We start from the raw sequence: 26096 nt of genomic DNA on the forward strand, positions 1-26096 counted from the left end.
CCCTCAACTTGCAGTCGTCAGGAAACTTAGTCAGGCAAAGGACTTCTATGTTATCCTTGATTTCAGAGATGTATATTCCGAACAGGACAGGTCCCAGCACTGAGCCCCGTGGTACACCACTAGTAACTGGGCTTTTATTGGATCTGGATTCTCCCACTTCAACAATATATGTCCTATTCCTGAGCCGTTTGGCTATCCATCTGGTGATGTAGGGATTTATACCCTGTTTTGTGAGTTTATCTATAACACCCGAGTGGAAAATTGTGTCATGTGACTTAGCCAGGTCAAGTTAACCAGTATGCACTGTTTTACCCTTGCCCATGGCAATAGTGACTTTCTCAAAGAAGTCCAGCATATTCTGTGGGCATGACTTGCCCTTGACAAATCAAAGTGGCTTGGGTCCAGTGTTTGGAGGTTTCATATGTCATTATTTACTGGGTCCATGGTTATTCTTCCCATGTCCTTGTATATAAAACTAGTCAAACTTAGGGGTCTGTGGATGGTCCACCTTTATGCAGAGAGATGACTGTTGCTGTCTTTCATTCCACAGGTACAAAGCCGGTCTGGAGGCAGTAGTTAAACAGAGATTCTGATGGGCCTGATATGTCCTGTTTCAAGCAATTTGAGGCATCCTGGGATATTGTCGGGACCCATTGAAGCTGTGTTTTCAGCTTTGGAGAGCACGGTGGCAACCTGTTCTTTTGTGATGCCTGGTAGAGGAGTGGTAGGAGGGTATTGCTTGAGAGATAACTAGAGGTGATGGGGAGGTGGAATTTAAGCTGAATTTATCAGCCAGCAGATTTGCAATATCTTCTGGCTTGGGTATAGGTGATGCTGTCTAAAATTAACTCTGCGTATTGTTGGGTTGCCCTTAAGATTACAGATATAACTGCAAAGTGCCTTATGGTTATCCTTAACTTGGGAGGATATTTTTGCCTCAAGATTTGCTTTTGAAAGCTTGACTAGTCCCCTGATTTTCATTTTTAGACTAATTAGGGAGTTTTTGCTCTGTTGTGTGCATTCCCTCTTATAGAGAGGATTTTCTTTCTTTTGTTGTTTAACCTATTTATACCTGGGGTCCACAAGGGTGACTTGTTTTTGCAATTTGTCCTAGGCTTATTTTGGTTTGGTACTGCCATTTCTATGCAGTTATTTATATGGTCATACAGGGCTTTTGTGTATGGCTCCACATAGGCTCCAGGGTTTTCTGGGTTTGGGGAGCTTGGGAATTAGCTATGCTGTCACTTAATTAGAGGTAGTTTGCCTTAGAATAATTCTTAAAGGTTTTTGGGGTTAATTCAGGGTTCTAGTTTTATATTTATTTCAAGGGAGATCGCTTTGTGCTCTGATCTAACCAGTGAAGACATTACACTTGGTGGGGGGATGCAACACTCTCCCATATTTTTGAGTACCAGATCTAGAGTATTTGTACCCCTAATGGGAGTGCTGACTTAGCTACTCCAGGATGTTGCATTGACAAAGTCTAGAAAGATTTGCACCTGCATGTTCGTGGTCTTTTATGCTTCCCAGTTAATAGAGGGACAGTTGAAATCACCCATGAGTATGGTGTCAGGCTGAATGGTGAGCAATTCTAGTAAATTCAAGTATGAGGTATGGTTTTCCTGGTTCATGTTGGAGACCTGTAGCTAATAAGGCGATGGTAAGGGATTTTTCCTCTGACTTGTTGGACATAGAATTGCTCAAGCATGTCATATTGTTTCTGTTTGGGCATACGCTTAAGTAAACATGCAGGTGTGTTACTTAGCTAATGGAAGGGGATTGGACTAGCTCAAGCATGTCATATTGTTTCTGTTTGGGCATACACTTAAGTAAACATACAGGTGTGTTACTTAGCTAATGGAAGGGGGATTGGACTACCTTTTGGTCTCTCCTGATTTCACACATCTGTTTTACAATTTCATAGACTCTTCTCTAGAGTTGTATTGCAGCAAAAGATAAAGTACCATCTGTGTTCTCTCTTCTAATTGAAGAACTTTCTCTGCATCTCGTACATGAAAGAACTTCTCACAGTGTGCCAGTCATATCCCTTACCCGAGTTTCATCCCTTAGCCCTTCTTTTCAGGATTCCCTAGACACAGATTGCCCTATCCTACCCTTTTTTCCTTTCATACTGTACATATCCTGAGCATTCAGTTTCTTCTTTTATTCCATGTGGGCCTCCTGACCATCTGTGTTGCTCTTTATGTATTCCCTCAGACATTTTAGTATCCGTTAATCAAGCACTAATTCCATTCTGCTGTATGGCAGAAGCATGACTGTTCTATTCGAAAAGCCCAGTTACTTTCTTGCATCAAGTAGCACTGTTTTCTCCTTTACAGCCCTAACTACTATTGTCTCCCTCCACTTTTGCACTCTTGACTACTTTTCATGCATTTGCAAAGGAACTTGAACATTACCAATCTCTAATTCCGTGCTATAACTACCAGTGTATTGTGACCTAATTCCCTGGGTCCCTCAACTGTCTGCCACTCCTACTGTTAATATTGAGTGGACTGTGATACTTAAAACTCCACGTACTGTCTCTCTAATTTTGTTCATCTTTATTCTAGCACTTACTTTGAAATAAGCCTTTTCTACCTGTCCTGTGTCCTATTTATAACTAATGTTACCTGTACCATCCATTTTCTAATTCTGCCATTCTTATTTCTTAAAAAAATTGTCCATCTTTGTCTCCTCATCCTGGATTGTGTGACCTGTTCTTGTACCCTTTGAGCTTTCATCTCTTGACCCATGTTCATTACCTTTCCCTGGCAAATCTATTCAACAATTACAGCATTTTCTTGACGCTGCTAGTCTGAGTAATATTGTCTAGTAGCAACTGTTTAACTCAACACTGTATTTTTTTGTTTTTATAAACTGCTGTTGATCCTTTAATGTTGACTGCTTCTTCATAAGTGATTCCTAGTGATTATTATAGTGGACTACATTAGGGTATTACTCTTTACTTTAAACCCCCACCCCCACTCATTCTATCCTTAAATTCACCTGTAGAATCTTTTTTCCCCGCCATCTTATCCTTCTTCATGCTTTCAATCACTTCTAGTTCTCCTCCTTTGATCAGTCCTCAGTCTACTACACCAGCTTATGACTGGTAAAAAAAAAACTAAACCATAAAGTAATGCTACTTTATATCTTGATTATGAAACTGCCTATTGGTCCACTGAAATTGATGTCTGTATTGAATTACGCTCATCATCTTCTTTAATATCTGTATCTGTGCCTAATCTGTAATGATTCCATTACTATGCAAACTTCAAAATACTATTGCATGACTTTTCTATACCATGTAAAAACCTTTACGGAATGTCTTAATTCATTAGAATATGTATACAGTTGTAAAATGCTGTTTTTTTTCTATGCTATTCATCTATTTATGCACTTCATTCATTTTTTTCTACAGTGTCTGAATCTTCTAATATGCATCATTTGGAGCTTTTCTCCTCCTGGCCTCCTCTGAAAAGGGGACAGTGTGCCCAGTCAAACTTTCCCTGCCAGCAGTTGCACTAAATAATTAAATTTTTAATGTAGTACTCTTTTTGTTGCTATTTATTTTTTCTTTACCTTAAATGCATCATGGCTGAAAAGAGGTCTCTCTGGTCCAATTTATATTCCCACTAAAATTTGTTAGATAAGTATTTGTCATTGGGAAACCCTCTTTGATGGGCCGTACATCTAGGTTTGATCTTTCCACCAGTTACAATTTATGTTTTTCTTGGAAGATCATACAGTTGGGATATATGCACTGTTTGCAGGTGGTGCACATTTTGATGTTACAAGCCTACTGTTCAGGTGCTCTTAGCCTACAGGCCTGACATTTCTTTTCTGTTTCTTTCATAGTTAAAATCTTAAAACTGTTCTTTTTGGAAAGTTCCTGTATTCATTGCCTAAATAAACAGTCATGGTGTCACCCTAACAATCAGATTACTCGTCAACACCGTTGTTGTTTTACCGTTGTAGGATGGCAGCACAAGGTCATAAGTGCCAGTGGTTCAAGTTCTAGTTCAAGTTCTGTGGACACTCATTGCTGTGGAATCTAATTGCTGTCCTTGGAATATTGGAACGAGATGTGCAGATCCAGCCTGTTGCTTTCGTGTCTGGGACACGAATAGAGAGTCTTTGTGGGTTCTGTACTATTGATGACTATTGACTCTAACTTAAGTAACTTATATACAAACTAACAACTGTGATCATGCATGTTCTCTCTCTGGCTGCTTCTTCAAAATGGCACCAGGGTATGCACGTGTGTGGAATATATACATGCACGTACAGCCTTGCATGCTTCTTAAAGATGCAGCAAACATTTTACACTATGATTTACATCCTCCCCCTTTGAGAAATAGATTATGCAATTGTTTTGAGACTCTTCGGCATGCAGAAATCACATGTAATCTTTAGTCTTGCATTGTACAATATTTACATATACAGGTATACACAATCAAATTCACGTTGCTGCATATTTCACACTAGGCCTAGATACCCATCCATATGATGTGACATAAAACTGGGTATTAGATTTAGCAACTGGAACAGTTTACTGTAAAACGGTTGACCTGTGGAATGTTCAAATCACTTTCTGGAATGTAGTCAGTATTTTGAACACATTCTGGTCTGGAAACAGTGTCTGACTCGCTCTTCGATTTACATTCCACAGCACAGAAACAATGTTGTGATTGTAATAATAATGATGATTCTGGTACAGGAAGAAGATGTCTGCGATTCCTCCTATACTTCATCCACACCTTCAGAATTTACAAAGTAATATCTCGGCTCGGCACAGATGCCTGTAATCTGTCCTATTCTATCAAAACCTTTTGTTTGGATTCATACCATCTCTCCTCCCCTCAACAGATGAAGTAATCTGCTTGATCTCTCATAACTAGATTTCTAGATATTATGCTTCTTAAACAATTGAGCCTTAATGGTACTGGTGTTCTTAGATTTAGTCTTCAACAAACTTGAAGAAATAGGTAGCGTAGTTCTAGTTTGACTGGAAAGTAGTCTTTGAGCAGGTGAGCCAAGAATATCATCAACGGGGTATGTTTCTGAGATTAATCAAATTCAGGAGTACATCAGTATTGTCATGCTTTGACCTTTCGAGTAATTGCTTTGCACTCTGCACTGCTTGTTCAGCTAGACCATTGGACTGAGGATATTCAGGACTACTAGTAAAATGTACAAAGTCCCATTCTTTTGCAAATTTCTGAAACAACTGGCTAGTAAATTGAGTACCATTGTCAGAAAAAAGTTTGTGTGGACTACCATGAACGAGAAATGATGTTTCAGCTTAGTAATAACAGCAGGGTTAGGTTAGGTAGTAAATCAATCTCAAACCAATTTGAATAAGTGTCTACCAGAACTAAGCAGTGTTGTTTGTTCCAGTCAAAGATATCAGTTGCTACACTAGACCAAGGTAGTTCAAGAACTGGACTTGGCTGAAGCGGTTCTCTTTGCAGATGTGATTTAGTACTATTGCATACTGAACAAGAAGAAAGAACTCTGTCAATGTATTTTGGTAATGAAGGCCAGAATACTAATTCTCATGCTCTTCTCTCAGTGGATGTGGAACCTGGATGACCACAATGCAAAATATGGATATATTCTTGCTGTAAGGAAGCAGGAGCAATAATTTTTGGATCTTTGAAAATAATGCCATCTTCCATCAACAATTCATCTCTATAAGGACAATACGTTTGCACTTAAAGTGGTACATTAGATTGCTTTGATGGCCATCCGACATTAATATAGTGATTAAGCTTCTGCAAAATTGGATCAGTCTGAGTGTGATCTCTTAACTCATCAAGTCTATTGGTGGAAAACGTATGCACTGACATCACATCAAAGTCAAATGTTTGTGCGTTAAGCTGTGCTGCTGTAATCCTGGGCAAGCTGGATAAACTATAACCAAATAGAGCAATTTGCCTTTAGTGTAGACCATTTTGAAATTGTACTTTTGCAATTTGAGCATCATTCTTTGTAATTTCGTTGGAGCAGAATGCATAGTTTTTTTTAGAGTAGTAACTAGAGGTTGATGATCAGTTTCAGTCTGAATAGCTCGACCATAAATATAATCATGACACTTGGAACATGCAAATACTGTTGCCAAAAGTTATTTCTCAATTTGAGCATACTGCATCTCAGTTTGGGTTAGTGTTCTAGATGCATAGGCTACTGGTCTGCCTTCTCGAAGTATAACTGCACATAAACAAAATTTTGAAGCATCACAGGAAAGAGTAACTGGTTTGTTCACATCATAGTATCTTAATGTAGGTGGGGTGGCAGTTTTCTGCTTGAGGTCTTCAAAAGCCTTCTGGTGTTGCAGCCATGACCATGCAACATTTTTGCATGTGAGCTCTCTTAAAGTTGCTGTCTACTCACTGAAGTCTGGTATAAATTTGCCTCAATAGTTGACCATGCCCAGAAAATGCTCTAAAGCTTGCACATTATCATTTCAAGAATAGTTGCTTGTTTGGTCGGGTCTGGTCTCAAGCCTGTACTTATAAACAAATATGGGAGAAAGGAAATTCACCCCAGGAATCACGTCAGTCGCCCTGCTAGACAGGGGTCCAGGAAAGTAAATAATGTGGGAAGAAATAGCCAGCGAATTGTTATGGCTAGGCTTGTATAGGCCCTAGGGCTGATAGCCTAGTACCAACCTATGAACCTATGAAATGTCCTACGTTCATAACTTCTGGAAGTCTGAATTTGCACTTCAGAGGATTGTGCTTCAAATTTACTTCATGTGCTGTGTCTAGAACTTTATTGAGGTTTCTGTCATGCTCTGCTTCACCATTGACTCCATCCAATAGATCATCTACTGTTATGGCACAGGGATAACCCGAAAAAATTTGTTCTGTTGCACACTGAAAAACTTGACTTGCAGAATTTATTCCAGATGTTATCCTTAGGAGTCTGTCTCTGCCAGACGGAGTACCAAAAGTAGTTAGAAATGAGGATTTTTGATCCAGCATCACCTGCCAAAACAAACTCTCTGTGTCCAAAACAGAAAATACAGTGGCATTCAGTATTAAAGCTGCAACCTCTTTGACTGTGTGCATTGGATGATAGGGTCTTTTTAATGCTTTGTTCAAATCTCTTGGGTCAATACATATTCTGATTTTGTCCGAGCCTTTTTATGAGTGGTTACCATGGATGACATCCATTCCATTGGTTCTGTGACTGGACAAATCACACTTTGCTACACCATTTTATCCAACTGAGGCTTAACTTTATCTTGCATATCTATTGGAACTCTTCTTGCTGGTCTGACTACTGGAGTGACCTCTGAGTCTAACTTCATGGAATGCACAACTGGAAGTTTACCTAACATGTCATTGAAAACATCAGCATACTCTGAAAAAATGGCTTATGAAAACCAGAACTCGGAAATGCACTTATGTGATGAACTTCTTTAGCAAAAGAAAGCAGATTCATTCTTAAACTATCTTTGAGACCCAGTAAAGATTGCACTGGTCTTCGGACTACATAGATTAACAAATTGTAACAGTTTTCCGCCAAATAACATGAAAGTATCACCGAACCTTCGGTTTGAATTTCTTCACCTCCCTAAACAACAAGTCTCACACTACTGGTTACATTGAGTTGTTTCTTTAGTTCTCACTCTAACAAAAGTGTCTGCTGATACATTACACTTTGACCCAGTGTCCACTTTGAACTGTGTGGATCGTCCATTAATCCGGAAAGTACAAAACACTTCACTTCTTGTTAATATGTTCACTGCATCAACTTTTTCACCAAGCGGTGATACACCATCTACATAGAAAGCTGACTGCTTGGGCTCTACTTGATCAGAAAATACTGTAAGCTTTTACAAAAGGAATTTCTGGAAACTTCACACATTCAACCACTTCTGTCAGCTTTGGATGACGTGTGTGTCACTGCCTGCAATTTTCCTGATAGTTAACCTGCTGCTCCTAAAAAGACAGAATGTATGAAGTTCCTCAGTCTTTTAAGTTTTTTACACTTTTCCCAGACCTGACCCAGTAGCTATAGTTTTAGTTAAGCCTACTGTTGCTAAACATTTAATTATCTCTAATCCTACTCTTTCTGACAATGATAGGAATGTTATTGATAAGTATTGGGAAAAGGTGTATCAGTCTGCAGCTTTGATGTTCAGAATTTTTAATTATCAGGCTTGTATGTTATTCTAATTTTGAAAGTATGAGGAATGTCTTGTCTGCAGTTCCTTCTTGTGAGAAAAAAATGTGTTTTAAATAATTGTTTATTTCATTTTACAAGTCACAACTCATTGCTTACAATGTGTGTTTAACGCAGTTGATATTTCTTCCAGCGATATTGCCATTGGAACTGTTTTGAGGAAGCTTACCTAGTTGCATTCTCAGAACCTCCCAGATGATGTGAAAAATGAGAGTTTAAATTCTTCATTGGATAGAGATTTAGTTTTTGGTTCCTGTGCTGAAGAGGTTATCAAAAATTGTGATGAAAGGGGCAAGTTGATTAAGGGAATCTCTAGATGTTCAGCACTGTTTTCAAAATTTTCTAAGGGATTTTCTAATCCCTCATCCAGTTCTGTTAAAAAAACAATATACGCAGTCTCAACAAAATGCAGGCAAACAGACGTTTAAGAAGAAATGGTTGGGGGCTCCAAAAAGAGAATCCCCTCCGCAAAACCAAGGACAGTCCAACAAGCCAGAATAACTGTTTAAGGGACCTTGCCCGTGTCTTACTTGGCAATCCCCACTTTTTTCTTTGGCAACAGATAGTCTTAGACAAATGAGTTCTGAAGATCATTCATCAAGGTTACATATGGCAGTGGGTGGAAATCCCTCCTCTCTAGGGAGTAATTCCTCATCCACCAGACCAGATGCCTTTATTTTCCCTCCTTTTCAGGAAGTAATTCCTCAGCCACCAGACCAAACACCTTTATTCCCCCCTGTCTTTCAACACATGCTGTTTCAGGGAGTAATAGAACCAGTTCCCAGATTGGGAAAGGTTTTTATTCAGGGATGCTTTCAGTGCCACGGAAAGATGATGCTTGCAGACCAGTTCTGGATCTTACTTTCATAAAACTGTTTGTGTTAGTGCCCAAGTTCAAAATTGTGTCACTTCACAACCTGTTACTACTACTTCCTTATTTAAGTTTTTTTTAATAATACAAAATTTAAAACATGCTTATCACATCCCTATTCATCCAGACTTCAGGAGTCTCTTAAGGTGTTGTGTGTCTGGATCACATTATCAGTTGTTTTTCATATCCTTTGGACAGTCCACTGCACCAGAAGTGTTCACAAAGTGTCTAGCTCTAGTTATTGCTCATTGCAGGCTACAGGGTATCTGCATTTTTCCATATCTAGACAACCTGCTTAACTTTACAGAGTCTTTTTCAAAGCTGTGGTTCCAAGAGAACATTGAAAAGTCTTTTTTGACTCCTTCACACAGAATTGTGTTCCTGGGTTGTCGGTTAGATGCTTCAGTTCAAAGAGCGTTTCTTCCACAGGAAAAAAATAGATCTATATCTGGATCTATTTCTAAGGGCTTCCATTCAGACTTCGGTCACTGTGATGGAATACCTCGGGTTTTTGGGACTCATGACATCCATTCTCATGATATCCCTGACAAGACTCCAAATGAGAAAGATGCAATAGTATCTGAAATATCTCTGGTGCCAGCTAAAATTCCAAGTGCTGAGGGTTGTTGGATGAGAAATCACTTGGTGGAGACAGCAAATTTCCCTAAACCCAGGTCTCCCCTTCTCTCTCCCTGCTCCAAAGCAGTCAGTCACTACATATGCTTTGAAGTTTGCTGAGGGAGCCGTTTTAGGAGGCATTAAAGCGCAAGGTGTGTGGGACACCAGGGACACACACAAACACATCAGTATAAAAGAAATGCTTCTCCTGACATTCAACTATTTGAATCATCTTTGGTCCCCTGGATCTCTTCAAGTTGTTATAGACAATACCATAGTCATAAAGAACATCAACAAGCAAGGGGGTACTAGGTCATACCCCCTTTGCAGACTAGTGGTGCTAGGTTGGGATATAACTTCACAGAATAATCTCATTCTGTAGAATTAGTACATTTCTGTCAGTGAAATTGTGTGGCAGACAAGCTGAGCAGGACAAAGTCAGACTCTCACAAATGGAAACTAAATCCATCTATGGGGAGTTCCTCTAGTAGAACTACTTGCCTACTGTGTCTAAGCAATCAGCTGGCAAGATTCTGCTCCAGGACTCTACACAAGAAAGACTGGAAAACAGATGCCTTTTCTTTCCTTGGACAGGAATGTTCCTGTATGCTTTTCCACTGATATCTAGGATGTTTCTGAAGATTAAGAAGAACCCCCTCCCAAGATCATTGTGGTGTCTCCCTTCTGGGCCAGGCAACAGTGGTTCTCCCTTCTTTTGGAAATGGCCAGGGGCAATTACCACAAGCTTCCTCACAGAATAAATCTACTCGCACAAGATCTATGGTGTGTGATACACCCTGACCCCAATCAACGTCAACCGACCGCCTGGATGATAGGGTTTTAATTCCCTTTAGGCACCTGTTAACTGTGGATGTGCAGCAGGTACCAATAAAGAAGAAGAAAGCCTGTAACTAGAAAATCTTATATTTGCAAATGGAAAAGGTTTTCTAGTTGGGACAACAACATGACCAGCACCCATTCAGGGCTAGTTGTTCTCTCAGATTTACAATATTTGTGTGAGTTACTATCCTATAGTCTTTCTTATTCCTCCATCAAGGTTCATTTATCAGCCATTTCAGCATGTCTGCCTGTGGATTCTCCTCTTTCAATGCATTCTCCTGTCAGAATGGTTTTGAAAGTGGTTTTGCATAAGAGGACTCCAAGAAAACTGGTAGCCTCTCCTTGGGATCTTGCTTTTGTATTAGAGAAGCTAATACTTGTTTCCTTAGCTACACTGGCTGATTTGAGATTGTTAACATGGAACACTGTTTTATGGATTGTTCTGACCTCTGCAAGATGAGTATCTGAGTTGCAAGTTCTTATGGTGAATCAACCGTATCTCATTTCCCACAGAGACAGGGATTTACTTTTATATTTATTTAGAGCCAGGGTTCCTTTGAGAACTAATCTTTCTTTTATGCCTAAACTGGTAGCCAAGTTTGCTTTAAGTCACATTAATACATCTCCCCATTTATTTTCCTGAACCTAAAAATATGGGAGGAAGGATGCATCATACCTCGAATGTTTACAGACAGCTCGGGTACTGTCTTGACAGAACTAAGTCTTTCAGATCTTTGGATCATTTTTTCATTTCTTGGGATGGTAAGAAGGAACAACCTGTGTGAAAATGGACTATTTCATGTTGTCGCAGGTAGTTACCTTTTGATGTCCTTCATGGATGCATCTGCAGTCATAACAAATGGGTTGTCTTCCAAAGTCTGGGTCCTGATGTCGCACTTCACCCGACGTCATCTCTGCTGGTCTGGCATCAGCCGATGCCATTTTCCTCAGTCTTTGGTCAGATCCAGAGATTACTACTACAGAATACTATCAAGACTTCTAAAACTCTTTCTTGCCTCAGCCGATGTCAGAAAAAGTCAATAACTGTTTAACTTGTGGGAAACAAATACCTCATAAAGATTTCCACTCTTACTGCCTGCCTTGCTTAGGCCCAGACCAGCAGCCTGTTCGGCCTGTGCTTCCTTCAACGGAGTTTGCTGAACAGTTGCTCAGATTTTGCGTACATTATGCCGTTGGATCCTCCGACTACCCAAATTGTTAAGAAACCACGGTTGTCAATCTTCAGCGAATCCATGACTACTACTGAGGCTCCTGCTACCTTAGTTGAATCGGCCTCAGAAATTTTGCCTACAATTGTGGTTCCTAGTGATTTATCAGACACCATCCCTTTGGATGTCTCTACCCCAGCACGTGGTGCTGCTAGGCCTCCTGCAGCCATGTCTATTAAGGCCTTTGCCAGGGCTAAAGCAGCCAAATCTGTTAAATCAGTGCCTGTTAAGCCCCCCTCACACAGGCCCACTTCCAGTTCACAAATGCTTACTCTGGCAGAGGATTTAATATCCTTAATTAGGGGATCCCAATCTCACCCAGACAGGGCCTCTCAGCCCCCAGAAAAGAGACCTAGAGCAGAGCCCCGAGCCAGTGTCCTCTGATGATTCTATGGATGACTCAGACATTACAGACCAGCCAGAGGCTCCTTTTTCTACTTATGAAGATTCGATGCTGAAGAATCCATTCCAGCTGCCTCTCCACCAGAGGAATTTTCCTTTGGGAAACCTTACATGCCATGAGAGAACAATTCCAATGGCAGGGACAAGATTTCTCAGATTCCAGAAAAGGCTTAGGACATTTCTGCACTTACCACAACATAGGCCCTTAGCTATACCTCCTGTACTGCCTGTTGTGGATGATGCATTTAATGATGTTTGCACTGCTCCTGATTCTTTACCTCCAGCCCCTGCCAAACCAGATAGATTTTACAGGGTGCCAGACACTCATCACCACCTATACAAGGCCCCACTGGCAGATCCTGAAACTATATCCCAGGGGCCTAAGGCAGTAGCCTCAGCAAAACCCTATTCCTTCTGAAAGGGAATCCAGGTCCTTAGAGAAAAAGTTTACACCACTGCTACTCTCTCAGCTAGAGCTTTAAACTGTCAGTTTCATATGATCCAATACCAAGAGTTTATGCTTGATCAGTTAACTAAAAAGCTGTCCTCTGATGACTCCTTAGATAAGAAATATGTATTAGAAATGGTGAATAACATCCAACAGGTTAGTAACCATTCTTTAAAATGTGGCTATGATGCACTGGAGGCTTCATTTAGATCAGCCATGACTGGCACAGTGATAAGAAGGCATGCATGGTTGAAAGAACAGGTCTTACGGATCATGTTAAAGCAAAGCTGTTAGATGCTCCTATGGATAAGGCCAGCCTATTTGGTACACCTGCTCAGCAAGTAATGAAGAAAATGGATGAGAAGGCAAAATCTGTACAAACAGTTAAAGATTTCTTACAGGTTCAGCCCCAAGGTTTTTGGTCCTTTCCAGACTCCTCAAAATCCCAAAGAGGCAGGAATAGGCGGCTCTAGAGGCAGAAATCAATCCAGAGGAGGTGCCTACAGAGGACGACAGTGGCAAGGCAATAACCGAGGCACAGACACAACCACTGCCACTGCAACAGGACAATCACAGTGACTTGGCTCTGACACCGCCTACCAGGGAGCAAATAGCAGCACCTTTTCAAAAAATTGGCACTATATCACAAAAGACAAGTGGATTTTGCAAACCATAGACCAAGGCTACAGGTTCCACTTCCACACCTTACCAGTAAAAGAGGAATGCCAAACCTACCTCCAAATCAAAAAACAGAAGCTCTACAGCAGATAGCGGAATTAGCAAAGATGAGAGCTGTGGAAAGAGTACCAATAACAGAACAGGGCAAAGGATTCTACTCCAGACTCTTCCTAGTACCAAGCAAAGAGAAAAGTTGGAGACCTATTCTCGACCTGTCCGTCTTAAACACATACATCATTGTCCCAAAATTCAAAATGCTGACCCTACAGCAACTTCTTCCCATGCTGGGCAAGGAGTGTTGGCTGGTAACTCTAGATCTCAAGGAGGCATACCTGCACGTCCAATTGCAGAAGATACCTCAGATTTCTTGCAGGATCAGAGCATTATCAATTCTCAGCATTGCCCTTTGGCTTATCTACTGCACCCAGAGTATTCACTAAATGCCTGGCATCAGTAATCGCTCACTGCAGACTTCAGGGAATCCAAATTTATCCATACCTGGACGACTGCCTGTTACAAGCGGACAACAAAAGCAAGCTGACAACAGATTTACAAAGGGTTATTTGCTTACTACAAGCCCTGGGATACACAGTCAATTTACAAAAGTCAAGGCTGATACCATCCCAAACAAGAACATTCTAATTGGACACAGTAAAACAAATGGCATTCCTAACTGCAGAAAAACAAAAGAACTCCTCTTTACTTCTTGGCATTAACAAAGCAGAACAAACTAACAGCAAGAAAAGTTCTGCAGGCCTTGGGCTTCATGGCATCATGCATAATCTTGGTCCCACATGCCAGATTGCATATGAGAAAGCTACAGTGGTACCTAAAGAATTTATGGTCTCAACACAGGCACAAAATCCCACTAATCCCATGCCTAAAACAGGAGTTCCTATGGTGGGCTCAAGCATGCCAGTCAAACCCAGGCTTACCCTTCCACAACTTTCAAGCAAGCCAAACCATCACAACGGACGCCTCAGACCTAGGCTGGGACATGTTGGACAAATGCATACAAGGATTGTGGACTCAAGACCAGCTGCACCTGCACATAAACCAAACAGAAATGCTGGCAGTAAAACTAGCAATCCAGAAATTCAGACCATTCCTCAAAGAAGGCCATTTAATGATAAGGACAGACAACACCACAGTCATGTGGTACATCAACAAACAGGGAGGCACTCATTCATACCCCCTATGCAGAATGACTCTGGACCTTTGGAATCTGGCTCTGAGCTACAACATCCAGTTACAGGCAATATTTGTGCCGGAAAAGAGAACACCCTAGCAGACATGTTAGAACCACCTCGGATGCTCACGAATGGATGCTACACCGACATCTTCAAGGCCATCACAAAGAAATGGGGAATGCCACAAATAGACATCCCCTCTCAATCACCAGCTCCAAAAATTCTGCACAAGGACATACCACCCACTTGCATGGAAGGTGGACTCTCTATCCTTCAGTTGGAAAGGCCTGACAGCGTATGCATTTCCACCTCTGCCCTTGATGCACAAGGTACTACTGAAAATCAAAGAGGAACATCCAAGGATAATCCTGATAGTCAAGACAACACTGGTACCCATTGCTGAGGAGCATGTCTCGGGGGAGAATGTGGTCAATACCCCTGATGCCTTTGATGTTAACTCAGAACAACTACAACATCATGCATCCAAATCTAAAAACCTTGCAACTGACTGCCTGGAAAATCACATAGCAGCAACTAACCCAGACCTATCCCAAAGGGTTAAAGACATTATCCTTGAAGCCAGACCTTCAACAAGAAGGAACTATGCAGGAAAATGGAAAAGGTTTGTCATTTGGAGTACTGAAAGAGGAAAAGATGTATCGAACATAGATATTGCTAACATCCTGGAGTACTTGGCAGAGCTTCTACATACAGGCCTGTCCTATTCCTCCATCAAGATACATGCATCAGCCATTTCAGCAGAATACAGCTTCGATCCACCTGTCTTTATCCTCTACTCAGGCAGTTCCTCAGAGGGATCAAGAATGTAAAACCTCCTAGGAAACCACCATTACCAGCATGGGACTTGAACTTTGTGCTAGAAAAGTTGACACTCCTCCGTTTGAACCAGCAGGAACAGCAGGTCTGCAACACGTATCATGGAAAACTGCTTTCCTACTGGCAGTTACTTCAGCAAGGAGGGTTTCGGAACTACAGGCCTTAATGGCAGTGCAACCCTTCCTAATCTTCCATCAAGATAGGGTGTCCATGAGAACTAATCCTACATTTATGCCTAAGGTGGTATCCAGAGTGTCTTTAAACCAGGCAATCCACCTACCTACCTTCTTTCCCAATCCACAGAACAGGGGGGAAAGACTGCTGCATACCTTGGATGTACATAGGCAGTTACGCTACTACCTGGACATAACCAAAGGTAACAGAAAAACTGACCAGCTTTTAGTAGCCTATGCAACAGGAAGGGAAGGAAAAGCAATTTCCAAACAGACATGGATAGGAAATTGCATAAGATTCTGTTACTCCTACCATGGAAAACCAGTTCCACAGAACATAAGACCTCATTCTACAAGGGCTACAGCCACTACCACAGCTTTCTTACGAGGAGTGGCAACCAAGGACATTATTGAGGCGGCTACTTGGACCTCCGTGCATACATTTGCCAAGCATTACAATTTACCTCTATACTCTAGATCCCGAGCAGGGTTTGCCACTGCTGTACTGCAAGGGATCCTAACTACACCATAATTTTTCTTCCTCCACCCCTAGTTTGGCTATGGTATTCGTTATGACTGCAGATGCATCCATGAAGGACATAGTACAGTTTTGTACCTACCATAAATGTAGATGTCCGAACTGGATAGCATCTGCAGTCAGGATTACCCTCCTTCCCCTCTGTGGTACTATTTACCCTCCTAATAGCTAGCTGGGAGTCTCTTATGGTGTATTTGTTTGTATATATGTACATACATGCTTATTTTTGTGTTTGCCTTCTACTTTTTTTGGAAACATTGGCATTTATCCAAAATTTAGCTTCAAGAGGGCAACTGGCATCTGGGGCAAGAAACACTGAGTGATGCCTTTATACCAAGACCAGCAGAGATGACGCCGGGTGAAGTGCGACATCAGCCGGACCCAGACTTTGGAATGACAACCCATTTGTTATGACTGCAGATGCTATCCAGTTTGGACATCTATATTTATGGTAGGTACAAAACTGTACTTTATACTCACCACAACAAAACTATTCCAGGCAGAGTCAACACCCAGTCTACCAGGGCCTTGGCTTCATCTATGTCTTTTTGGAAAGGGTTGGCTTCTAGAAGTATTCTAGTAGCAACAACTTGGTTATCTATACATACATTTACAAGGCATTACAAGCTTGATTCCTTCTCAAGGTCTAGATCAGGCTTTACTAGGACCATTCTCTAGGGGCACCTGGACCCTCCTTCTTCCACCTCCCAAATGTAGTAAGCTAGAGTAATCTGCCCATATAGCTAAAGCAATTGCAATAGTGATCAATATGATGAACATAGTACAGTTACATAAGTAAACTTGCTGTAATAGTAAATGTTCGAATAATTACTGCTGCAGTTACTGCTTCCTTCATCTTGTTAGTTTTTGGGTGAGCTGTTTATGCCAGGGTGTGAATACTTATTTTTTCTGTACCTAACATTGTCCTTTCAGGGCTCAGCCTCCCTTTCTCTGTTGGCATGAAAGCTCTGAAGGACTTGTCACCCAAACCTCTCTTTTTAGTCAGCTCAGCTTGGGATAACTAATGGTTTGGGCACATGGAAGGTGCCCTGAAGCTGTGGAACCTGGTCAGCTGTTATATCCTTGGCAGGATATAGCCCATATAGCTAAGACTACTGCAGCAGTGATCATTCAGACATCAACTGTTATGGTAAGTTTACTTATACAACTGTACTTTCTAAACCTAGACACCAACTCAGCAGCATCATCTGCTTAGTTAATATAATGTGTTCCCCCAATAGCTCTGTCAAGCCACTCTACAGGAGTCCTTAAACTTGGGCAACTGCACTCATTCACATAAAATATGTCCTCAATTTCCTCTTCAATTCTTTTCACATTTCCAACATCTGCTCTCAACTTTGTGGAAAATCCTGTGAAGCCTACTTAGGATATAAAAGTATCTGTGTAAATGTTTCCTTGCAAATATCCTAGAAACTATGCCATGTTGTGCTGATTCAAGTATTTGTAGTCAGTAAGAGCATCACTGCATCTCCTTAGTTAAAGCAGGAATTTTTTCTTTCGGCTGCTCCTGTTAGGGATACATACAGTAATTGAAAGGTCTAATGTGCTTCTCTTCATCCACTGCACACATCTCTTCATTTCTCAGTACTCATTTTTTCCTGTAGTTTCATGATGATAGTGCTGTTTTGCTTTATTGACTAAATTAGATTATAATTACCACTGTCAGGGCCTTCACTAGTAGCTCCCTATCACTTTAGGATGTCATACCCTCTCAAATTGGACATTAGGCATATGTCAAAACTTTTTTTTGCTCCCCTCCCTAGGACTTTGCCAGATAGCTTCTCTGCTATCAACTAATTGGACTGTTCTTTTCATATCCTTTAACTAGCAGATGATTGCAGTACGATGTTTACTCTTTTCTCTATGTGAGAAATTACTACTAGGCAAATGTCTTGCACCTTATATTATTATACTCTGGCATATGTCATTACCTGTCAGACTGTGTCTTTGCTATAAATACGCTGTTTTTTTTTCCTTTGAAATGCTAGATTATACTCTTATATTATGTGAAATTTTGCTTGTCTGAATATATGGAGCCTTCCTTGTGATATTATACTCTGACATATAGGTCATTTCTCCTGTTGAACTGTGTCTTTACTATAATTATACTGTTTCTTTTTTTCATGTGATATGCTAGATTGTACTCTTATGTTATGTAAATCTCATATGTCTGAATATATGGAAATTTTCTCCCCGGGCCTCCGCTGATAATGGGCATATACCCAGTCGAACTTTCCCGGTCAACAAATGTAAAATAAATAAAATAAATTAATGTTATCCGGGTATTCTTAGGCTAGGCAGGAACCCTATGGCTCATTTGTTCCTGCCTGGGAATTCCTTCAGCCCTCTGTTTCCTGGCAAGAGTCAAGTGATGTGGAGGAGACCAGCTTGCTGGTTCCTGAGGGTCAGTCTACCCTGTCCATTGAGGAATACACCCCCTACCTCCTTAGTGGCTCCTGTAAAGCTGCAGATACTACTACTTGAAAGAAAGCATGTATTCACGTGCCAATTTCCCCCTTGCCTGCATAGTGTGATTGCATTATGGTTGCTCAGGCTTGACTAGCACAGAGCTGCACTAGATGAACACCTAGTGCTCCCTGCTAGGTATCATCCATGTGGGGAGCTAAAGCTGTCCACCCCCGCACTAGGATAGATGAATTGGCAACAGTTGCTTGCTCACATCCTAGCCATATAGTTCATTCAGTCACATGAGCTATTAATTGAACTCTGTTCACTTGTTCCATTTGTGGGGCTTTTTCCCTCTTCGCCACAATGTTGGCCTTGACTGTATTCCTTTTACACCTCACTGACCTTTCACAGTGTAGATGCTTTCAAGACAATTTACTGCCACCTTTAGTTTTAGTAGTGTTAGAGGACAAGTGCTAATAGAATATTATCAGTTGTTTTGAAATTAGCAATGTCTAAACAACTGCTCATTCCATTCTTTGGACCTTAATTGTTATTTATATGTCTGTGTGCCCGTGGCACATGATGTGCCAGAAAAAAGGGTACTTGGATCAGCCCACCTCCCTGTTCAAAAAATAATAATACTCATACATCCCTTCCTCACAAAAACAGACTAAAACTGGCCGCTAACTGTGGCACCACCCTTCTTGTGATCTACCCACTCTCACACCAAGCACCATATTTATATTTTTCTCTTTTTTTTTGGCCCAGTTGCAGATAAAGGAGCATTGTTGTGTCAGTAGTTTCAGATTCATCGTGTTGTCTCTGATACTGAGCAGGACAGTTGGGCAACGGGTAGCAGTTTTACCTCACAAGAGGTTCTCTGGTTAGATGCTCAGCTGAGGAGTCTGCATGCCCTTCCTGTGTTCATGTGGTTTTATCCTGGTGTTCCAGTTTCATCCCACATTCCATAAACATGTATTAGATGGATTGAGCACTGAAAGTTGGCCACAGGTGTGAATGCTTGAGTGAACAGATAATTTATTGGAGAAATGAGTTGTGTCCTGTCGTTAATGCATTTGTTTTTTTTTCCTGGCTAATACCCTCCATAAGAAACAAAATAATTAATTCCAGATTCAGAGTAAACATCTTCCTATTCAGCTTAGATGCATTTCCTTCAGAGAGAAACTCAGCATTTTTCAACATTCTTCTTACAGCTAAGGACAGCAAACTAGTTACATTTTCTTTCATAAATTTTTTATATATTAGCTGTACATTTTATGTTTTTTGTATTGTTGCTATACTTCACAGAAGAATACAATTGCAAGCACATTGCATACCTTATATACGTTTTATACATTGTACAGAAAAACAAGCACAAGTCTTACAGACTTTTTCAATCATATATGCACAGTTCACATTCCACAGCCCTGTGATTGCAACCTTTAATAAAAATAGTTATAGATTTTATGAGGTTTGTTCACAAATCTGCTACAGCCTGACAAAAAAAGTTGCAGATTTATACACAGACATCCGAAGATGGCACACTTGTGTTCTTCTGTAGTCTATGGCAATGACGGCTTCCAAAAAGGAAGTTCATAAACCTGCTGAAGTTGAGACCATTATTTCTTGCCCTTTAATCTCTGGAGAGGGTTGTCATACCCGAGCTCCTTCTCCTTAAATCAGATAACCAGGCAGTGATGTAGTCCATAAACAGAGTGGAATATACTTGTCCCCATGCAAAGAGGTAGTGAAGGTTTGGTTGTGGGCCATTGACTGGAGCATCACCGTATGAACATTCATATCACGTGGAAGGTGAATGTCTTTGTGGAATCACTCAGCCATAGTTCATTTGTGTCCTGGACCTGCAGTTAAGGAAAGCCTGTCTAGGTAAAATCAGATGGTGGGAGTCAGACTAACTGGCTCACTGTAAAAGAATATGTGGTTTCCACCATTTCTACACAGTTCATCATTAAAATGGGAGCTTACTATGTATGCCTTCTCAGTGGTAGGTTATATTCCTGAATGGTTTTTGACGTTTTCCTCAGATTCTATGTCTGATCTTCAGATTTAGAGAAGAAATACTAAAGCTCATCCTTGCTTCCCCTTGGTGGCAAAGAATTGCGTGGTTCACAGTTTCAGGTCCCTGACAGTGCAGAATGCAGTCCTCATACAAGGCAAAAAGCTCCTCCTAGGCTAGGGCAATAGCTTGCCTCTTCTTTAGGCCTGGTTGGCCCTCGTTAGATCCTTTGCCTCTACAGCCTGTTCTAGTGGAGGCCAAGGAGATGATCAAGGCTGTTAAAAAGGCTTGCTATTACATTATTATTATGTATTGACTTTTACTAAACTTATACTTGGACAGGCTTATTATTTTGCATTGAAGAGATTTTTCATATAGGGAAATATCCCTTCCCACTTCATTGGGTCAGGTTGTAAGTGATCCTCGTTTATCTCAGACACCAGTTTGATCTGGACTTTTATTATTCCATGGTCAGGATGTATGTTCCCTCCATCATATCACCTCATAATCTAGGGGATGCTACAACTGTCTCAGCACAGACTCTTCAAGCAGTTCCTGAAGTGGGTTTTGCTGCTTCATTTTCTCCTGAAGAATTTTTTTCTTTAGGATTTGAATTTCATGATAGATGGGCCTGGCCATCCTCATTTTAAATTGCCAGGTTCAGCATATTTGAAATATACGTCTTGAAATATCCTGCTTTTGTTGACCATTATTTCCAGCTAGAGGGTCTTGGAACTGCATAAATAAAACCTTATTTGCTGTTCCAGTATGTCTGTTTTGCTTAGAACTAACCCTCATTTCCTTCTGTAAGTGGATTTGGGGCTTTTCCTAAGCCAATGAATTACCACCCTCTGCCTTTCTCTTTTAAGGGGCAGAATTCATAGAGGGGAAAGGGTCCTTCTTAACTCCAACATGCATTGTCGTTTGTGGTTGTTCATGAAAAAGGTGTATGAATTCAGGTCGACTGACCTGACATTTGTTGCTTTTGCTCTGGGCAAGTACTTCTGATAATGACTAAGTCACCTTTATCTGTATGGATTCCTATCTGTATTATTTCCTGTCAGTTGTAGTCAAAGTCCACTTTAGCAGAAGTGTAGTTGCAACTGCTGCCTGTTTTAAGATTGTTCTGATTATGGGCATGTTTGCCATGATCACTTGGATACCATCTCACACCTATCTTGTGTAAGGTGTATGTGTAAGTAAGTTTAAGAAAATATGGCCAGCTTGGTACTTTTAAATAGACTGCAATCATTCCCCCATGTGCACACATGCATACACACGAGCATAATGGCAGTGCTGATAATGTTTGTTAGAAAGTGAAATAAATTATAGAAAGCTTGTTATTCTTACACTGCAACACACACACACACACACACACACACACACACACACACACACACACACACACACACACAAGCCATAGCCATACTAGTTTTACACTGATTTTAGCAAATAATATATTGTGCAACACTGGTACTGCCACTCCAGATCAGTGACTTGCTTAGTAGTTGTCAAACAGCAGTACGGATGTGCCATTTTTATTTACCTCATTGAGGAGTAATACATATATGTCTCTGTCTCTGATTTCACAGATTGCCTCATAATTTTGCTTTCTCCATAGTAAAAAGTTTGATTTGCTAGTAAATCATTCTATGATTACAGACAAGGTAACCATTTGAGATGTCAGGACACTTTAGAGCGAGTCCTGCAACAGAGACTGAATAGCAAAAAAAGCAGACTTTACATATCCTAAAGTCTGAGATGATGGCCATGAATATTCCTGTTTCTCTCTAAGTTTGGGCTGCAGGGGGGCTTGCCTCTGCAAAAAAGAAATTTAATAGAGAAGAGTAATGTTTCAGATTCACGATTCTGGATTTTTGGACTTTTTTTTTTAACCATGTTGGTGCTCTGTATTTTGAGTGCCAACATCTCAGTAGGGAGCCCTACAGACTGTCAATAAACCCAGACATCAGAGTTTCATTCTACTTATTGCCCAAAAATGCATGTTGATGCAAAACGTGTTGTTCTGTTAACTTTTTAAGTGAATTATAGCAATATTTAAAATGAGTTCCTAAGTCTTTATTTTGCTATTATTTTTGGCTTTGCCCAGAATTGTTGAGCAAAGAAAAGTTGGGAGTTATAGTATCTAGTGTCCTGCCTGTATTTATAAAACTCGCTGAAAGAGAAAACCATCTCTGAAGATCGGAAGCATCAGCTTTTCTTAAGATCCAAGGTAAGCACCTAGATCAGTCACTCTAGGCAGTTTTTCTAGTGCTTCAGTCATTCACTGATTATCATCTTTGTCCTAACGAGCACAATATCACAGCCCATTTTCAGTTAAAAAGCATAATCGGGAAAAGAATAAATTTTTTTTCTCTTAATTTTTCCCCAACCAACAGCAGCTTTTGTGGGGCCTCCACACCATCAAGGATGATTAAAGCCCGCCCCGCCCCCCCCCTTCAGCCACGGGTATTGCAGGTACCTAAAGCTGGCTATGATGTTAGTTTTATTATAGAGAATGTTCACCAGCAGGATTTAGTTATGCCAGAGTCAGTATGTCAATGGTAACATATTTAAAGAAATTGTGAAGCCTGTTATTTGGCAAAACACTGTTACTATAACCAGAGGTATCTTTGAATTTTAAAGGTGAATAAATAAGAGTTATTTGTTAAGTATACAAGATTGCTGTACTAGCTTTTGTTGGTTTCACTGATATTACAAAATATCAAAAATAAAATAACTTGCTGTGTTTGGAGACCCCCAGTGACTGCAGGGTTCACTCGTACCTGAAGCCTGCTATGATAGTGAGACTGTGTTTCCTGTCTGTTGATATTGTTTGTCTAGGTTTGTTAGATGGCTTTGAAATAAACTGTTGGCCAATATACCAATTTATAATACTTTTATCAGTATTTTTTTTTTTTTGGGGGGGGGGGGGCACAAATGTGTGTGATATAATGAAAGATGGATTTAAGTAATAAGCTTTAGTTCAGCTTCTCCTTTAAAAAGAGTTAATGCAGTTTTTCTTTGCTGTTTTAATTCACTGTTGCTAGTTGTAACAGAACCATCTTACTTGTTTCTTTATTTAGGTGTAATGGCTGCAAGAGGACTTCTAGCAAACCCAGCAATGTTTGCAGGGTATGAAGAAACATCATTACAGTGCATAAGAGACTGGATTGATATTGCGTTGGGTCATGGAACACCATTCACATGTTTTCATCACCACTTAATGTATATGATGGAAAGAATTACCTCAAGACAAGAAAAGAGAATTTTTAATGCTCTTACAAGTGCATCAGCTGTGTTAGATTACTTGAGAGAAAATTACGGTATTTAATGTATTAAAATATTAGCATTTTATTATAAATTAAATTATAACTTTGTATTATAAACAGGTTAAGTGCAAAACATTCTGGACTTGTAAAGAGGACAGTTAATGAACTTTCATTAGAGATTCTGTCAGATGTGGAGAGCAGCTTCTGACCACATGTGGTGATGTTTACTTTCATCGGCTATAAAAAAAAAAAATTCTGTTTTTATGATAAAAAAATGGAACCATACATTTGTGGTATCATTCTTAAATTTTAAAGTTAAGATTTGCATTTTAAAGTTTTCAAGCATCCTTCTTTATTAGCACTGCCCTGTTTTAAGAAATCAATGAGGCTGAAACAGGCTCATAAACTCAGTGGACCACAGCTGCGAACCCTGGAATATTAAAACCACAGGTACCGCACAGTAGTGGTAGTAATTCTGCTTCAGTGACATAGTGGGTAAAGCCCTGACTGTGGTCCAGTCGATCCCGGTTTGATTAGCATTTCTGGTGACTGACAGAGTGGCAGTTAAGAATATGTGTGCCCATCCCATGTGGAAGGGCATTCGTCAGTGACATTCCCTTAGAGAGGGCATGGTCCAAAGACGGGAGTTATCCTTGGATGTAATCAATGAGTGTGGGTGATGGGGCAGGGAATGAATAGGGTACATAGAGAAAACTGTCCGTAAGATGGATGCAGAGAAAGCCGAGCCCTCAGAGCACCCTTAGGATCCACAACTAGCCCCAGCATTGCTGGACTTAGTCTGGGGGTATAGGCGATAAGCTGGTAGACCTGGTGTGGATATGGGACACTGGGGGCCAAAAACATAGTTGCAGTATCTCTTGAGTATTCCTCCTACTCTGAGGAATTTTAAAGGTGAATAAATAAGAGTTATTTGTTAAGTACACAGGATAGTTCTTCAAGTTTTATATGTATAAGAAGCAAGAGTGTGGTGCGCAACTGCAAAAAAAAAATACTTTAAGGGTGTAACTACGAGTTTCAGAATTTATTTTTATGGATTGTAGTTTTTCTCACACGTGATACCCACAGTTTTGGGTCTTGCACTTGTAGTAGACAGCAATGCAGTGAGCATTCTAGATTGAAGTTAAGTGAGTGACAAAATTGCCTTGCTTAACTTGTAATTTCCATGTAAATCTTGACTGTGATACGGTATTACCTTGTTTAACTTCCATGTTCCCATAATATCAAGTTAGGCAGCTCTTTCTCTCTGCCTATAATTCAATTCATTGTATTAAGACTGAGTAATCTTGCTTAAATGCCATTACGTTATTTAGATCATGGGTATGTAAAGACCATGTTTTTTTATATTCGGATGTGGCATGCATCGCATGATCTGCTATATTATTGCTGGATTCCTTTAAGCTATGAAGAATTCAAGGAATTGCTTAATTGTTGTCTCTCTCATTTAATTTGCAATCAACACTGTGCAACAGTTATGTTGCTGGTATTCCATAAAGTAGTTGGTTGTTTTATCTTTTGTTGTACGTGCTGGAATATATAATGTTGTGGAGCTGTGGCTCACCTTTTTGTACAAATTACACAATTACTATTTTGAGCATACCTTTTTCATGTGAGGCACATCCTGCAGTGGAGTCTTAAGCCATTATGTACGCTGGGTAATTAACAAGTGACTAGAGCATTCTGAGAGAGTTTTTTGAGTCTTGAAATGATTCATACATAGCTAACTTATCAGAAGGCACATTGTGCTGTCTTAACACCAGTATGTTTGTTTTTAGCTGTTAGAAAAGTGTGTGAGAATTGCTATAGTCTGCATCCATTGTGTTTGCATATTTTGAACAGTCTTCATTTTATTTTAAACTTCGAACAGATAGGTTCTTGAGGAACATTGATCTTATTGCCTTGTAATTTGTATTACATCTTGTAATGTTATATTGCTTTAAATGATTTTTGTCATGTCTAGGAAATACTGTACATGACTCAGAGCTGTACAATGTTTGGTAGGGTGGTATTTTTTTAACTGATAATAGATCATTGCAATTCAGAGCCCTTGTGACCCTTTATCCTGCTTTTTGAAATTGGGGGTTTTATTTTTTGGCCACACAATAAAGTCAGTACTAGAACCAACAGCATGGTGTACTTTTCTTCAACTGTCACATGACATAACAGTTCAAGCTAGCTGCTGACAGGGGTACCTGGCAATTTGATCCTGGTCATTTTGCTGTATTTTTGGCTGGAGTGAGAGAGACAGAGAGTTTCTGCAGCTTCAAAGTTGCGTGGATTATTTCTTTTATTTTGTGTTTGCTAACCAGTGTAGATCAATTAATTAATATGCACCTTTT

General features: G+C 40.2%; 1 protein-coding gene across 8 annotated transcripts in view; it reads left to right on the forward strand.

Moving 5' to 3' along the window:
• DUS4L (dihydrouridine synthase 4 like) overlaps window positions 1-25881 on the forward strand; it is a 309040-nt gene extending 283159 nt beyond the window's left edge. For all 8 annotated transcript variants that reach the window (XM_044088546.1, XM_044088550.1, XM_044088542.1 and 5 more), the window contains one exon: window positions 23554-25881. In XM_044088546.1, the coding sequence (XP_043944481.1) occupies window positions 23554-23801 (248 nt within the window). In that variant the 3' untranslated portion in view covers window positions 23802-25881. The remainder of the gene's footprint in view (window positions 1-23553) is intronic.
• The last annotated feature ends 215 nt before the right edge of the window (window positions 25882-26096 follow it).

The sequence above is a fragment of the Protopterus annectens genome, chromosome 11.part0 (assembly GCF_019279795.1).
Source record: "Protopterus annectens isolate FY-2018-M chromosome 11.part0, PAN1.0, whole genome shotgun sequence".
Classification (NCBI taxonomy): Eukaryota; Metazoa; Chordata; order Ceratodontiformes; family Protopteridae; genus Protopterus; species Protopterus annectens.